The sequence below is a fragment of the Eucalyptus grandis genome, chromosome 10 (assembly GCF_016545825.1).
Source record: "Eucalyptus grandis isolate ANBG69807.140 chromosome 10, ASM1654582v1, whole genome shotgun sequence".
Lineage (NCBI taxonomy): Eukaryota > Viridiplantae > Streptophyta > Magnoliopsida > Myrtales > Myrtaceae > Eucalyptus > Eucalyptus grandis.
In genome coordinates this window covers 1,308,753-1,326,651 of record NC_052621.1, presented here as the reverse complement: position 1 = coordinate 1,326,651, position 17,899 = coordinate 1,308,753, and the positions used below count along the sequence as shown (strand labels likewise).

The 17,899-nt window shown below is 40.2% G+C and overlaps 1 protein-coding gene across 1 annotated transcript; it reads right to left on the bottom strand.

Annotated features, from left to right (window-relative positions):
* Window positions 1–1,539: 1,539 nt before the first annotated feature.
* On the bottom strand, window positions 1,540–17,048 carry LOC104420949 (cytosolic sulfotransferase 15). The gene is made up of 3 exons (XM_039303442.1): window positions 15,902–17,048; window positions 10,765–10,778; window positions 1,540–1,561 (listed from the first exon to the last, which is right to left on the bottom strand). The coding sequence occupies exons 1-3, from the start codon at window positions 16,871–16,873 to the stop codon at window positions 1,540–1,542; spliced, it is 1,008 nt and encodes a 335-aa protein (XP_039159376.1). The 5' UTR covers window positions 16,874–17,048.
* Window positions 17,049–17,899: the final 851 nt, after the last annotated feature.

Sequence of the window (17,899 nt, the reverse complement as noted above, 5' to 3'; positions counted from 1 at the left end):
TACTAACTTCAATGGTAAGGTTTTACTTCCAATAGAAAATTTCTTAGAAGTTGGATAATTTACAGTTTAATTTGGTGTTAGTAAATACCTCTAACTTACTAGTAAAACGGGTAGTAAGTTGCTTATTTCATTACAAGAGTACCAACTTCAATGTTATGTTACAATAAGAAATTCTTTAATTTGTTGGTAACTTACCAACTAGTAAACGAAACCTATATTGGTAAGATACTAATTTTTATCACGGATTACTACTTATATCGGGATTTTTTTTAAACATTAAAATTTCTTCAAAATTTGTGCATTCCTTACCCTGCTTGTAACTAACGACCTCATAAATGGATCTACAATATTAAGATCTTATTTTACCGGTAAGTTACTATTTTTAACACGTAGTTTTTCTTTCGAGACAAATTCCTGGAACAAAAAAATTGATAGCTTGTCACACACGATTTTTGTAGGTTGTTCCAATTGTTAGCAAATTACCATTGATGAACTTGTTGAACAGGTTGTTATTCACACGAGTTTACTAAAGAAAACACCATTACAAAATTACCATAGCGGGAAATTGTTTCGTTTTGCCAAACTTTTCCATTTAACGATTTGGAAGAGCTTTGTCTAGCAAGCTTGTTTAGTCATTGGTGTGATCCGATCCTCGTTCACATCTTACGTATCCATGATTAATTGTTGAGTGATTGATTACGATTAATTTCAGTTGTGTCTTCATAAAGCATCAAGCGAGTTGCTCTCATTTTCTTTTCAATTTTTAGATGTTGAGAGTTGGTGAGAGCAAGATCGTACAGTACATGAGAGACATGTACCATGGCTTCCTGCTCACATTCTCCAGGTTCCATGGCAATAACTGTTGGGCATGCACCATGGTTTGAGCGTGAAACATACATAAACATGAGAGACACCTAAGTCGTTTAACTTGTCGCAGTGAGGGTTTGGTCTTCATTTTTTTTCACGCTCTCGAAAGACACGTGAAACATGACGGATCCCTTAATCAATTCCTTTCAAGTTTGCTTCTATAAGTTTCTTCTGCGCGCCCCTTAATCAATATTAAAAAGATAATGCTAGGTAAAACGCACGATTCTGCATTGCCATAATCTGCAAGGCCTTTCTTCGGGGACTCGCAGGTGCTTCATCAGCAAGCTGGTTTGGTCATAATTGGCACACATCCATAATTTAGTAGTTGATTAGGATCAATCTGAATTGGGTCTTCTTCAGGCATCAACCCACTTGCTCTTAAATTCTGGTTTGCATATGTGAAGAAGTGACCACATACACAGAGCTGCTAGAGCTGAGATTCCATCAAGAAATATAGGTATGAAGGATTGTAAATAAGCTTTTTGGACATAACTCTCTTTTCCTTTCCTTACAGCTGATCGGCATCAAATACTTGTATCGTCTCTCACGACAGAGAAGTCAAGATTCTTGAGTTCTCTATACTACACCAATAATAAGGAAGACTGCAGATCCTTCCATTATTAATTTCACTTAAATCTAATGACACGTAGAGAAAGTGAAAGTATTTAATGATCAACACGTTTTGAATTCCAACCTGAAAGAAGATGGAAGAAAACGAAAAGAAAGAAAGTGAATGGGAATTTTCTTCTTTGTATTTCTGTGTATCTAAACCACAATGTACAGAACGTGTATTATAGTACAAGTTGTATATAAAGAAAAAGGCAACAATATAATATACAAAATCAGATATGATATTAATTGATCTTGACTTATCCAATAATATCTAAATGATTCTTGTAAATATTCTTGCGTATCTTCAACACTCCCCCTCAAGCTAGTGGCTTGTAGATATCCAAGACGCTAAGCTTGCTCAAAAGATATGCATGCTGTCTTTGACATAAAGGCTTGGTGAAGACATCTGCTAGTTGTTCTTCTGTTCCAATCCCTTGTGTCTCGATTATTCCTTGTTGGATCTTTTCTCAAGTGAAATGATAATCCACTTCAATGTGCTTTGTTCTCTTGTGTACAATAGGATTCGACGCAAGTTTGAGGACTGCATCACTGTCACAAAATAATCCGGTCGGTCCTGTAACTTGTACCCCAATATCTCGAAGCAATTCCCGTAACCACACTATTTCACAAGTGGTTTTGGCCATGGCACGATATTCTACCTTTGTCGAAGATAGTGAAACGGTCGGTTGCTTCTTTGTCTTCCATAAAAGTAAAGAATCCCCCAATTTAATACATAAACCGGTTATGGATCTTCTACTCATCGGATAAGTCACATAATTTGCATCACAGTATGCAGTCATCCTCATATCGCACTTCTTGGAAAGGAGAATCCCGAGTCCTGGACAACTCTTCAAGTACTTTACCACTTTAAGTGCTGCATTCATATGAGATTGCTTTGGTTTGTGCATAAACTGACTAAGTGTCTGGACTGCATAACTTATGTCTGGCCTAGTCATGGTAAGATATATAAGCTTCCCAACAAGCTTTTGATATCCCAATGGATCCTTGAGTATAGGATCGGTCTCTTGAGATAAGCGAGCATCATAATTTGCCGTAGTCAGCTTGATATTTTGCTCAATTGGAATTACAGCTGGCTTACATCCCGATAGACCTGCTTCTGATATAATCTCCAGTGCAAACTTCCTCTGGCTGAGAGAAATCCCTTGGTTTGATCGTGCAATTTCAATTCTAAGAAAATACTTTGGCGATCCTAGATCTTTAATTTGGAATGTAAAATGCAAATAGTCTTTGAAACCTTTGATAGCTACTTCATCATTGCCCATAATAAGTATATCATCTACATATATCAACAAGTAGATAGATGAAATACCTTTAGTCCATGTGAAAACGGCCTAATCAAACTTGGATTGTTGAAAACTGGTAGCTATCAATGACTCATCAAACTTTGCATACCACTATCTTGAAGCTTGCTTAAGTCCATACAAGGATTTGTAGCGACGTTATACTTTATTCTCCCCCTGTCTCCGTAAACCTTGTGGCACTTCCATATAAATCTCCTCATCTAAATCGCCATGCAAGAAGACATTATTGACATCCATCTGATGCAATGACCAGTCCTGAAATGACGCTACGAAAAGAAATGAGCAGACGGTAACATCTTTGGCTACGGGAGAAAAGGTTTCATGATAATCAAAACCTTCCCGTTGTGTGAAACCTTTAGCCACTAATTGGGCTTTGTATCTCTCAACAGATCCATCTGCATGATATTTGATCTTGTAAACCCACTTGCATCCAATGGCTTTGCGATGTGGAGGTAGTGGGACAAGGTCCCATGTTTGATTATCCATTAAGGCTTTTAACTCTACCTCCATGGCTTTCTGCCAGTGCGGATCAGTACTTGCCTCACCAAAACTCGATGGTTCTCGCCCATCGGAAATACGGGTAATGCAACACCTATGTTCTGGAGAAAGTCTATCAAAGGAAACATAGGAGGCAATTGGAAATAGAATACCTGGTGAATTCCTGACCCCACATATGTAGTCTTTGGTCTAGGTTGGTGGACATGTGGTACGTCTGGATTGCCTTGGCACATTGTTCTCTGGTGGTGAGTTATTGTCGGAAATGTCAACAACACTCGAATCCTGGGGAGCGACTTCTTCCTGGTGTTGATCTGTCACTTCCAGTGAGGGTGTCATGTCCACAGCTGAAATAGAAGATGGCCTTGTATTTGCTGATGAGCAAAGGAGAACATAGTCTAGATCTTCCATAGTCTCCTCTGTGTGAGGAGTGTGGAAATGATCAACTCTATTCGTCCCTAATGTAGAAGAAGCAAAAGGAAAAATATGCTCCTGGAACGAAATGTCCCTACTAACCAAAAATTCTCCCGTGGAAGGATCAAATACTCTGTATCCCTTATGTAGACTGGGATATCCCATAAATACGCAGCGACAAGCACGAGGACCCATTTTATCTCTAGGACCTACTATGGTGGAGTAGCAAAGACATCCAAAAATCTTCAAATGTGTCAGATCTGGCTTTTTTCCAAATAGTAACTTGAAGGGTGTGTGCCCACCAAGAACCTTAGTTGGCATACAATTTATTAAATAAGCTGCAATCAACACACAATCTCCCCAAAAATTGTCTGGAATAGAAGCTTGAAATTTTAAAGCCCGTGCAACTTCTAACAGGTGATGATGCTTCCGTTCCACCACCCAATTTTGTTGTGGTGTATAGGTGCACGTACTCTCATGTAATATCCCTTGTGATGAGAAAAGAGTAGTACATTCATGATTGAAGAATTCACTTCCATTGTCTGTCTGTATTTTTTTTTAACATTTTTCCCAAATTGGGTTTTTGACAAGGAAAGGAAAGTCTTTAAATGAAACAGAACTTGACCCTTGGTCTGCATGAGAAAAAGCCATGTGGCTCTGGAGTAATCGTCCACAATGGTAAGAAAGAATCGAGATCCATCATGATTTAATGTATGGTATGGTCCCCAGACATCAACATGCAGCAAGGAAAAAATATCACTTGAACGATTGTTACTTAATGGGAAAGGTGTTTGTGATTGTTTTGCAAGTGGACAAATGGGACATTGAGGGTAAGGAAATGAAGAACTATGACCCAATCTGGAATGCAAAAGGAAATGCTTATCATTGGTAGTCAAATTATACAATGATTGTTTATTACAAGAGAGTAAATCAAGATTTTTGGGTGAACTTTTCCAAAAAAATAATTCTTCGAGAGATTACCCCAGCCCATCGGTTTCCTAGTCGAAAGGGCCCAAAATAGACAGATATCAGCATTGAAAAAAATTTGGCACGAATTTTCTTTACAAGCTTTGGACACTAAGATAAGATTGAATTGGAAATCCGGAATATAGAGGACATTTTTTAGAGTAATTTGTGGGCTAAGAGTGACAGTCCCAGTTAGAGTGACATGAGTAATATTGCCATTTGGTAGTTGCACAGTAATAGGATTAGCTGAATCCTCATGAATATAAAAAAAAATTCCTTATTGCAGGCAATATGGTCACTTGCTCCCGAGTCAACAATCAATGCATTTCTTGATATACTATTTATCAGACAATGAAAAATACCTATAAAGCTACTGCCCCTTTTAGGAACCTCCAATTTTTGCAAAGCCTGCATCAATTGCGATACTCTCCATGTGTGATGGGTTGATTGACATCTGCGATCTTGTCAGATTGAAAAGCTGTTGTTGAAATTTCTTTTCCCTTCCTTTCAGGTCTCCCATGTAATTTCCAACAATTTTCAATTGTGTGATGGGGCCTTTGCAATAATCACAAAATAACTTTCCTTTATTTTTAAAATTCGGCCAATAACTTCTCGGGTAATTTGGACTGTTGGATGCCTTTGACCCAAGTGCATCTCCATCGTCGAGATCAGCGGGGTATCGCGCGCCTTTCGGACCGTCGATCGCTGGGCTTGATCTTGACCGTCCATAGAGCCCTTAAAAAACCCCTTCGGCTCCGCGAACCCTAGTGACATTGACTCTTTCCCTTTGGCTAGGGTTTTCTGCCCCTTCTCGATTCTTGCTGCCAGCGCTAGGGTTTCAGAGGTTTTGTCGTCGGTCACAATGAGCCGCTAATTTTCCTCCCCGCATCGCGAGCTGAAAATTTCGGCCAAGGGGAGGAGCTGGTTCCATGGCTAGAATCTGCGATTTGAAATGAAGGTAAGATTCATTGAGAATCAACAAAAAACGAGTCGCTTTTTCTCGGTCTTTCATTGCCTTGTATTGTTGGAGGGTTGCCTCCGGTCCTTCGAGTCTCTCCTCTGTCGCCTCTAGCTCATTCTAGAGAGCTGAAAACTTGTTGAAGCATGTCGTTACTGACATGTTTCCATGCTTCAGTTTGCTGAGGGCTTGGTGAAACAAAAAAAATTTCGCTCGATCGAGTTTCTCGTACATCTCTCTAATATTCTCCCAAATTGTTTTTGAATCTTTTGTGAGAGGTAAACTTGCTGCGATTTCTGGATTGATGCAATTACTTATCCACGTTCTCACCAATTGATTGCATTTTTTTCACCGTCGCCCCATTTTTTCATTGGTCAAAATCGAGATAGTTCCGTCGATAAAACCTTCTTTGTCCTTTGTGATGAGCGCTCAGTGAAACTCTCGTGCCCAGCTTGAGTAGTTTTCGAGTCCCGTGAGAGGGTGGCTGATGAGCTGTAACTCCGGCCCGTCGGAATTGGAGACATACAATGCGTCGCGGGTTACGGGCGACAAGAAGGCCGCCAAGGAGATCGGCAAGAAACCGAGTGGAAATCCCGGGTAAGGATTTGCTTGCTGACCTGGATTGAAAGTGCCCCGAGTTCCCACATTAGAATTGCCTGACCTGTTAGGGTTTTCGCCTGCATTGGAAGACCCGATTGTTTCTAAATGGACTGCCCCGCTTGTGGCTGGTGGACCGTCTTGAGTCGACCTCCGGAAAATGGCATATTTGGACTTCCTCCATAATAAATAGGCATCGGTACCCACTGGTAGGAAGCCCCCGAAGAGGGTTGCCCCATATTGGGTTGCCATAGAAAAAAAAATGCCCCATTGTGGGTTGATCAATTTGACCTGTGATGTTTCGCACTATATCTTGTGCTTCTGAGGTCGCTGTATCCACAGGTAAATGAGGTTGATCGTCGGCCATGATGGTATTGTGAGCTCCCTCTTTTTCTTCTCCTTTGTCTATTTCAATATAATCTCTTCAAAGTGATGATTCCTGCGCCGGAGTGCTAATGCTTTTTTGCAGGTTCGCTTGATTCTTCCGACAGGCAACCGGAAGACTAGAAGAGAAAAAACAAAGCGGAAGAAACGGATTATAGATGCACAACCCGCTCGATACCATGAAAGAAGATGGAAGAAAACGAAAAGAAAGAAAGCGAATGGGAATTTTCTTCTTTGTATTTCTGTGTATCTAAAACACAATGTACATGTCGCGACCAAATTTTCGGGTGAACCATCTAGAGTTTGGCTAATGGATTGTTAAGTTTGGACTTAACTCGGGCTCTTCTAAGCCCATACCAATTCACGACTTAGGTTTAAATTTCTTAACATGCAAATGAATTTTATCTAGGAATCGCCACTAATCAGTTTATGGTAAGTCGTTATTTTACTTCTACGAACTAGAGATTTTAGATATGAGAACTTGATTACGTTAGATTTCTCTAACGCCCTTTCGGTACCTTTCTCTTTTATTTTGAAAAATGTTTGGCAAGCAGCTTGAATTGATTTTAAATTTATTTTTCTAACATGTGAGATGATCATGTGAGTGCACAATCCACCAATTTAACACCCAAGTAAAGTAGTAAATAAATTGCGGGACTTACCTCATAGCAACAAAAGCACCTGTGTTGTTAGATCAGAATTCACATCAACAGTCCTAGATATGATTTCTAATTAACACACAATTTTTTTCTTCACTTATTTAATGAAAACATGCAATATGCAATGCAATATAACTAAATGACCTAATTCTAATGACGGGCAATTTCCAATTAAATGGACCTAACAACAATCACTAAATGACGTGCATTTTCATGAACCTAATTCTATATGATGTACACATGATTTTTATTCTTCTGAAAAAAACATGCAATCTCTAAATCTATAATTAATAAACATGCAATTCTAACATGCAATGGCGTGCGATTCTATATGACACATGCATGATCATTTTTGTTTTTTTTTGTTTTTATATAAAATTCGAAATTAAGATTGGCAAATAATTAACATATAATTTAAATTGGTGAGACGAAAATCTAACATCCTAAATTTATGTTTTTGGTATTTTTTATTTAAGAAATTCGAAATAAATAAATTTCCTATTCTAGACATGCAAAATAACCCTAAAACAAGTAATATCCTAACTTGCATCTAATCTATAACTCAAATGTTTCTCTTTTCTTTTACAGGAGCAAACAAATAAAGGCATCAAGAACAGCACGACAATAAATCCAGCAAAATATCATCCATGGCCGTTTAATTTTGGAAATAAATTGACGAATCGTATCTCACGCATGAGATCATATTGACCAATTTTAAATAAAATCATGAATCGTATCTCGAGCGTGAGATCAGATTGGTGATTTTTCCGTACGATTGCGAGTCACCGTCAATCATATGTACGTTGTGAAATTAGGAAAATTTCCTAATTTATGAGGGATCAAGAAATCTCTTGGATATGGCAATATTGATCAAATATCCAAACAACATCACAATTCTACGGATTGGGCAATAGTAACGAATTAATCAAAATTCTTACCTAATTCACAATATCACGCGGATAATGCTTCCAAGTTAGAACGCGTTGGATGGTGGCTGGATAGGACCACAAACCATGGGACAATGGCAACTTCGACAGGAACTCGTAACCTTCAGGGAGACTTGCCGAGGATGCTGGATACTCGTTAGCTGATGCTTGGGACTGGAAGACCGTGCTGCATCTGTTAGGAAAATATGGCTTCGAATTGGGTAGAACAATGAAGTCGGATCTTTAGAGTACTCAAGTCAGATTTTGAGGCGTGATATCACTTTATTTAAGGATTTATTTGCCCCACAATGTTGCTAATGGTCACCGGCAAATTTCCTCCGAGGATACAAAAAGTCTTAAATAAGAATACTAAATAGCAATTCTAATATTTCTCCAAGATCTCTCATGGGAAACAATTAGAAACAATAGCTATAGTTTCTTTCGAAAGAAAATGAAAAAAATGAAAGAAGATATATATTTGATCTCAAAACAAATGTACTTATATATGTCTTTTGAATAAATACAACTCTTCAAAAAGATTGCAAAAGAACAAAGACAACCTTTCGGGAAAGGTTGTAAAATGAACAAGTTACGTTGAAAAGACATAAGAAATTCGGAATTAAATAAATAAAAAATAATTGTAACTTTTTGTGAACAATCGCACTGTTTTAACAAGACTTTATAATTAAATTTTTATAGAAATAAATCCGAATTTTCAATAAATAAAAATAATGATCGTTGGTTAGTGCCAAATCTCGTCCACGTGCGCAGACACATCTTTTCAATGTGGGACAAGGCACCTTTTCATTTGTTTTATAAACAAATTACCAACAGCATCCAGCGGTGGATCGTCACAATGGGCTCTAATTCAAATATCAACTTTTAAATTTGGCAACTTGTGAACCACAATCAACGGGTGGTAGATCGGTAGTGGGTTAGCTTGCGATGAATAATGATGATGGATGTCCACCGCCGATGGATTCTGGCTCCAGGAACTTTGTTCTTCTCAACAAAAAGAAATCTGCAAATAATCCAAATTGGACCCAATGTCCTGTTGACTTCGTTGGATCCAATGAAGAGGAAAGCAAAGCAAACTCGACCAGCAGTGGATTCAGAACTGGTCGAGTATTAACGAGCCTCGGCAGCGACACAAACGATAGCGAGTGGATTAGCGGACCAAGACATGTCGCCGGGCAACAGGTGAGTGATCAGCACCGTACGAAGAGCAACTCGTTGTGATGGATCAGCAGCAACGACGTTGGGAGGGTGACCCACGTCAAGTCTCGAGTAGGGTTCGGCAAGGTCCCCGCCAAGGGTCGGTTGAGACCTTCCCTCTCTATCTCTCTAATCCTCTCGTGTGTGTAGTATGCGTGGGAAGACTCCAGTTGCCGACCAGAAGAATCCTGACTCGCCGATGTCGCCAAGAACCTGCAAAGGAAAAGTGCAAGCGTGATTGATGCGAGGTCGCTGGCCACAGGATGCTAGCCGGCATCACATGACTCGGTGGGTAGATATCAGGACAGCATCGTCATGTTGCAGGGAGCTGCAGGTGCAGCCCGGTCCATGATTTGTTGTTGCGAGGGTAAAGAGGAATTGTCGGTGCTTGCTGAGTAGTGTCACCGGGTCAGTGGAGCGTTGGGCGTACTCCTCGAAATAAATTGCTAAAATCGCTTGTAAGGTGGCCAAGGAGGATGACGAGATGCACTGATGATGTGATGAAGTGATCTGCGTATTTTTGATGGTGCGGCCGCATGTGGGACTCCTTTTTGTGATGGCTCCTTGAAAATGTGGACTAGATGTAATGGATTATGCTCTCTCCTTGAACGAAACCTCGCCAGCGCTCCGCCGAGTTCTCCCTCTTGTTATGCGAATAGGATTCTCTCTCTGTGATCTGGTTTTTGACAAAACCGTCGAGCTTTTCTCCACTCCCTCCCGTATCTCTCAATGGCCGTATCTATCAATGTGTAGCCCCTCAAAACCTACACGTATTAATCTATTTATATGCCACAAGTTAGGGTTTTAATTTTTCCAAATCCATATCCACGAAAATTCCTTTTTCCGAATACAATATTTGCTTTTCCAAACGTAATATTTGTTTTTTTGATATAATTCAAGATTGCAAGAGAATTATTTCTTAAATTTGAAATCTCGCACAAATAAATTTGTAAAATCTCTCCGAGGATATGGCCTTGAGCCGATTTGTTCTTTTCGTGGGCTTAACCCAACTCATCAAATTAAAATTCTGAACAATCAATTCGAACTCATTTGTCACTGACCTAATGTAAATGCGAATAAAAAAATAAATGCTCATAAAACTATATGCTATGCAATTAATTTTATTTTAGGGATAAAATTAACCCATATTTTTTTAATGCGATAAATGACTAAATGGGTCGCCAAAATTTAGGTGTCAACGATGCGAACGTGTATTATAGTACAAGTTGTATGTAAAGAAAAAGGCAACAATATAATATACAAAATCAGATCCGATATGAATTGATCTCGACTTATCCAATAATATCTGAATGATTCTTGTAAATATTCTTGCGTATCTTCAATACAACCCAAAGGGGCTCATCTTTTCTTGGATGATGCTATTGAGGTGATCCACCATGAAAGGAGTGAGATGGTTAACCCAATCTTGTTGAAGAAATGTATAAATTTGCATCTTTGATAAACAAAAGAAGAAAATAATATAAATCTTGTTGATTTCAACCAAAATATATCTCCTTATATTTTAAATAAAATTCAAGTCCAAGTCAATGTTGAACTTTCTTACTTCAGCGGCCAAACTCTCCAATGCAGATTTGGATTTTTGAGGAGTTAATCTTCGGATCTTCTTTGCTCGATTTTGGATATTCGCAAAATATCTAATTTGAAATATCCAGACTTTTGTATTGGGCTTAAACTCGATACATATTTTAACACAGGTGGTCCCTGATTTGGGCTGAGAGGCCAAAACAACATCCTTGTGTTTGGCTTCAAAGTGCCGCTGGAACGTGATCACTTTGGGAAGCACCAAGATGGGGCACCAAAAGTTTTGGTAAAGGCATTGGAAAGGACGAGCCGATCCTTTCCTTTGGGGAAGTGAAGCAATGAGTCCATCAATCTCCTCCCGATCATTCTCTTCAGTACCTGCTATGGCGGACTGCGAACAAAGTTGCTGGTGTGTTATGGTGGTGGTTCAGCTAGGCTTGTTGTTTTGAGTACGAATCGAAACAAGCACATGAAAGTGAAGCACTTACCTTTCCCTTGCTAGCGAGCGTGGGTTTTTCATTGTTTTGCTCCGACTTTATCTCCACGGCCCATTATTTGACTGCAATCGATGTACTGCCTCTTAAAGGCTGCCTATACTCATATGACTCTTCTGGGGTGTGACGACTGGACAGCCGGCTGGCATAATGATTGGTACGACGATTCCTTTTTCGTGGACGCCAAGCGCATCTTAAATCTGATATCCTTGGGCATATAGTTTAGTATAGGACTTTACTAGCATAATAATTTTTATTATTATGAAAATAACAATAATTTATTATAAATCACAAATTCTTAAAAAGTGGACTTCACAATAATTTGTGGACTCGCTTGACCTCACTCACCATCACTCTCACCCTCTCCCTTGGTCCCGCTCTCCCTCCTTCGATCTCCCCAACAACCCACCCCCTCCCCAACACCGCTCTCCCTCCTTCGCTCACAGCCATGCCGTTCGAGACTCGAACTCCTAAAATTAGTGTTCCGGAGGATGGCCTCCCCAACCGGCGACGCAGTCGAGGGAGTTGAGAAGGAGGCCGCGGTGGACCACTTTGATGTTAGTCGGATGGGGCCACGCGCAGTTGCGCGCTGCGAAGGTGGTCGGCGTGCACTGCCACGCGCAAGCACGCGTCGCTGCCTTTGTGCATGCGCGCATGTCTCACGCATTTGTGCATATGTGACACGTGTCCTTATGGAAGCGCAGATGCCGGATGCAAAATCTGACCATTGATCATTGTTGTCATGTAATTTTATTTTTTCCAAACATATCCACGGTTACAAAACATGTCTTAAAACTCATACATGCCTTTACATGTCCATGGCAAACTTAGCACATCCTTTCCCTTCAGCTCTCCACATATGTGAGCTAAAATCACTAAAATCGCACTTACAATAAACATTCAGGACATAACCAATATTGTCTTTAATCTGAAATTTTCTATCCTGAGATTTACCACATTTTATTTTTCGTTTTAGTGTGTCATGAGAGATTTTACTTCAACTTTCATAAAACAGTTTTTTCTTTGACATTTGTCCCTAGAAATTTTTTTAACGCGATCTTAAATTATTGAGTGATTTTTACATCAACCCAACTAATAAAATCCACCATATGCTCCAAATTTATATCTTCAACGTTCATGTTCATGATATCTTCTTTCCCGATTCTGTAGTAATATCAGGCGACAAAATCAAAACAAACGGACATATCATTGTCAATTGGAGGGACCTTGAGCGTGATTGCCACAACTCAGCTGATCTTTGCATGGGTCTCGATGTCGCCAAGACTGGAATTGGGATCCATCACCTGTCAAAAAGCCAACCGGTGGCTAGGACAGAACGATTAAAAACCAGCTGGTATTCCACTTTCATGTCTTTGCAAGGGGACCGTGCATTTGGCGCATTAAAGCCTTATCGCAGACCCCAAGTGGAAGTGCATAAAACGTGGGCACGTTCCATGGGTGGGTCTGTATCAAAAAGCGACCATAGCCATACATTACATCCAAAAGTATAAGTATTATTAATCTATGGTAGGACCGGATTGTTTGCTTTAATTAGCAAATTAGTAAGCCGAATGGGACCCCTCTGATGTTACCCGTTCTTTTGGGAGCGCTTGAACAAGATTCTAGACCCTTTTTTTTGGTAACCAATTATAGACCCATTTGATGGTCACATTTGCTTAAACTTTTAAGTTTATTTTAGTTCCTATTGAAGGTTAGGAGAATGTGCGAGTTTGTACTTATTAAATCGAACTTTCACTTGTTTGTTGGTTCTTTAGTTATTCATACCAATCCTTCTGTACACTTAGAGGCCACAACAATTTCCTTGTCTCTGGCCTCAAAATGCCTATAGAATGCGACCACGTAAGGAAGCACAACGATCGGGCACCAAAAGTTTTGGTAAAGGCAATGAGGAGGAAGATTTAGAACTTTCCCTTGGGCAAGTGAAGCAATCAGCTCATCAATGGCCTCCTGCTCACCTTCCCTCATTCACATGGCATTTGCAGATGTTGTTGGCTTCTCATGAGATCCATGTGATCTAATAACTGATATAGGGTGGGCAGAAATGTACCAAGTTCATGCAAATCATGTCCATCGTGTTGGCTCCCAAGACCACCTAACACTAGTATCAAAATCATATTACCGATATGTCTGGACTTGGCCTCAATCTAAGCCCGATGTATGAGAGGGAGATTATTTGAGATAGGTTGCGACAGATAATCCAGCGGTCTGATTGCTTGACGCTCTCCGACATAGATGAGTAAGGAATGTGGGTAACAAAGAGTGTGGTGACTTCATTGCTTTATAGGCGTCGCATACCTTCGAAGCACCCATAAAAAATGACGAATCCCCTAATAGATTCATTGCAAGTTATTTCTATCAATTTCTTGTGCACACCTTCATCAATTTTAATATAGTGCTAGGTAAAACTCTTACCGCATATAGCACCAAACACATGATTCACGCATTGTATTAATTTGGAAGGCCTTTCTTCAGGGGACTCGCGGTGCTTCATGAGAAATGTTTAGTCAAAATTGGCATATCCATAATTCAGTTATTTCGGTCGTCAAGAAACTTTTTTTTTTTTTTTTTGAGTTTTGTCTTCTTCAGGCATAAACTCCCGTGGCTCTCAATTTCTGGTTTTATATAATAAGAGGTGACCACATATGTGGAGCTACTAAGATTTGAGTTTCTATCATGAAATAGAGGTGGGAAGGATTCTAAATAAGTTTTCTAGGCCTACTTTTAAGAGATAATACATTATCCTGGTATATTTCTAATATCTGCACCCACTTTATATCCTACAAGACTCGCGTTTTGGTTTCTCATGATTAACAGATTTATGATATATAATGGGATTTGATTGGAACCCCAGAATTTCCGATCATTTTGTATATTGTTGGGGCGGTACATACCATGAGCTACCTTTCTTGGGTCGAAGTTAGTCCACATCTCACATATGACCAAAGCAGGCCATCCACATTAGGTTAGGGAATTCACAAGAAATTGATAATTATGAAATAGGTTCCCTTAAATGATTTTGCAACATTCAGTTCAGATCGTAATCATTTTATGTAGGGAAAATTGTCCAAAAAATTATAAACCTATTATACGACAGCCAATTCATTTTTAAATTTTCCAGTTGTGTCAATTTAGTCATAGACTTTTTGACAACTTGCCAATTCAGTCTTATACCTTTCAATTGTATTAATTTAATCATACTTTTTTAAATAATTTGTTAATTTTGTCATTCCAATCAACTTTGATTAGAAATCACTGACATTGATAATTTTGATGATTTTTTTTTAATTTTCTGATTTTTAAATTTTAAATTTTTCTTTCTTTTATTTCCTTTTTCTTTTTAAGTAGTTAACCACTTAAATACAAATTGATATCCTCATATAATAGTAGCAAATCTTGGTGAAAATGGTGAATAGAAATTTATAAATGATAAGATATGTTTTGGTCAAAAATAAGAAAAAAAATGATAATTTGAACAAACCAAACAAATGACAGTAACTAGCTCAAATAAGAATTGATAATGCAAAACTTATTAGTCACTTAATCAGAATAAAAGTGGGTAACAGCTCCAATAAAATTCGACAATTCTAAATAGAGTTGCTACATTTAGTGGTTTGTTAAGTCAGACAAATATAAGTAGGTAGCTCCAATAAAGCGAAAAAACCTAATAACAGTCAGAACATTTGAACCCTATCAGAGCACCATCTTGTTGCTTACATGAGATAGAGAAAGAGAGTATGCAATTCTCATTGAAGCACGTGTTGTTGAATCATGCACAAGGTGATGTGCGAATGTAAATCATCATGATGTGAAAATGCCTCATTGTTATTAAATGAAAGTGCAAAGCAATAGCGCAATTATTTATTTTGTCATTGAAGTGTCTTCTACCTTACTTGAAAGAAGTAGCCCGATATAATTCAAACTTTAGATCTAAAAAGAAATAAGGGGAATTGTTTGATCCTTTGCTTATGATTTAGGAGATAATGAATTAATCGAAGATTAAGGAGAAACAAAAAGACGGATTAGTATTTGTGTGCGTGTGTATGAGAAATCATACGAGACCACGAATAATATTGGATTACTTTTTTGAAAAGCTGATGAATTAATAGTAAATTTGTGAATACATGATCTCTAATTGACTGAACACATAGACAATATAGGCAACTATTATAGGAGAGGAATAGTTTACAGCATCAGACGTAGTCTACCGATGCTACCGATGCCTCTTTTTTTTCTTCACACCTGACCAGCATCAAATACTTGTTTCGTCTCTTGCGACAGAAAAGTCAAGGGTTCTTGAGTTCTCTATACTACACCAATAAGGAAGATTGTAGATCCATTATTAATTTCACTTATTTCTAGTGACACAAGTAGAGAAAGTGAAAGTATTTAACGCTCAACACGTTTTGAATTCCAACCCAAAGGGGCTCATCTTTTCTTGGATGATGCTATTGAGGCGATCCACCATGGAAGGAGTTAGATGGTTAACCCAATCACCCACCTCCCCTTTCCTAAAAAAGCTTCTCTTCTCGAACTCGATCGTCAAGGCTACTTTGCCGGATTTGTTGACCTCCAAGTCCTTGAGGGTCTTTAAGCTACACATTTTGGCTATCTCTTCGATCACACCTCCCTCCTCTTCCTCCTTAGTGAAGGGAAGACCCACAAACTCGGCCACCCTCTTCAGCTGTCCTACAATATCCTCCTTCAAGTCCTCATACCTGAGGAGCAACACCTTGTGCGGTCTCTCCAAGCTCTTCTTCCAATATCCCATCATGTGATCCCTAAAGGGCCCGAATGATAGTTTCCCTTGGCAATAGATCTCGAAATGCTCTTCCAAGGACCACTCCGGCTGGTTCTCCGACCGTGCCATCTGGACGTAGAAGTGCCAAGATGAAACCATCATGTCCAATGGGTTCCGGCAGATGTAAATGATCCGACAGTCTAACCGCTTGATACACTCCGGCAAGGAGGGGTAAGGGATGTGCGTTGCGAAAAGCCTTGGCTCCACCAGGCCACCAAGGTTGGGCCTCGGACTGCTTCCGTACTGCTGGAACTCGAAGAAAGGGACGAGTTCATGAGGGTTCGAAGTTAGCAAAGGCGTGTTGGAGATGTCGAAGCGGGAGCGGTTAACAACAGAGAACACCAGGGCCTTTAGCCAGGTAGTCCCTGACTTGGGAAGAGAGGCCAGGACAATGTCGCTGTGTTTGGTTTCGAAGTGTCGCTGAAATGCGATCACTTTGGGAACTGCGAAGATTGGGCACCAAAAGTTTTGGTAAAGGCATTGGAAAGGACGAACCGCGCCTTTCCTCCGGGGAAGTGAAGCAATGAGTTCATCAATGGCCTCCCGATCATGTTCTTTAGAACCTGCTATGGCGGACTCCGAACAATGTTGGTGGTGTGCCATGATGGTGGTACCGCTAGGCTTGGTGTTTGAGTACGAATCGAAACAAGCACATGAAAGTGAAGCACTTACCTTTCCCTTGCTAGCGAGCGTGGGTTTTTCATTGTTTTGCTCCGACTTTATCTCCACGGCCCATTATTTGACTACAATTGATGTACTGCCTCTTAAAGGCTGCCTATACTCGTGTGACTCTTGTGGGGGGCATGACGATTGGACAGCCGGCTGGCATAATGGTTGGTATACAGATATGACATGTCATTATATGGATATGGGTGGCAATTCCTTTTTCGTAGACATTAAGGAGAAAATATTGGGTACTCTTCATGTTTCAGCGTGGTAAATAAGATCCAGCGTGGCAAATAATAAGGTGGTAGGAAGGCGACACGTGTCCTCGTGGGGTCCACAAGCTGGACTGACTGGACAAGAAATGAGGCGCCATTTTGAAAAATTTTCAGTCTTGTAGCTACAACAAAAGGGACGACGATAGTTTTTTTTTCTGCAGGTTGTCTTTCCCTCTGCAGACCCTCTTCTTTCTTCACGCCTCTCCTCTCCCTTCCTTCCGTAAATTCAAAATTTCAGGTTACCTCACCTTTGCTCTCTCCGGCGCTCGTGCTCGTGCTATATTTGAGCCGACGTCGCTGGCTAGGCTCCTGCTCTCGTCGATGTCTACTGCAAGCTCGCTCGACTTCACCTCCATCTTCACTGTCACTCTCACCCTCTCCCTCGGTCCCGCTCTCCCTCCTTCGATCACCCCCCCCCCACCGCTGCCCCTCCATGGATCATGCTCACAGCCGTGCCGTTCGAGAACTCGAACTCCCGAAGTTGGTGTTCCGGAGGACAGCATCCCCAACCGGCGACATGGTCGAGGGAGTTGAGAAGGAGGCCGCGGTGGACCACTTTGATGTTAGTCGGATGGGACCACGCGCAGTTGCGCGCTGCGAAGGTGGTCGGCGTGCACTGCCACGCTCAAGCACGAGTCGCTACCTTTGTGCATGCGCGCATGTCTCGCGCATTTGTGCATATGTGACA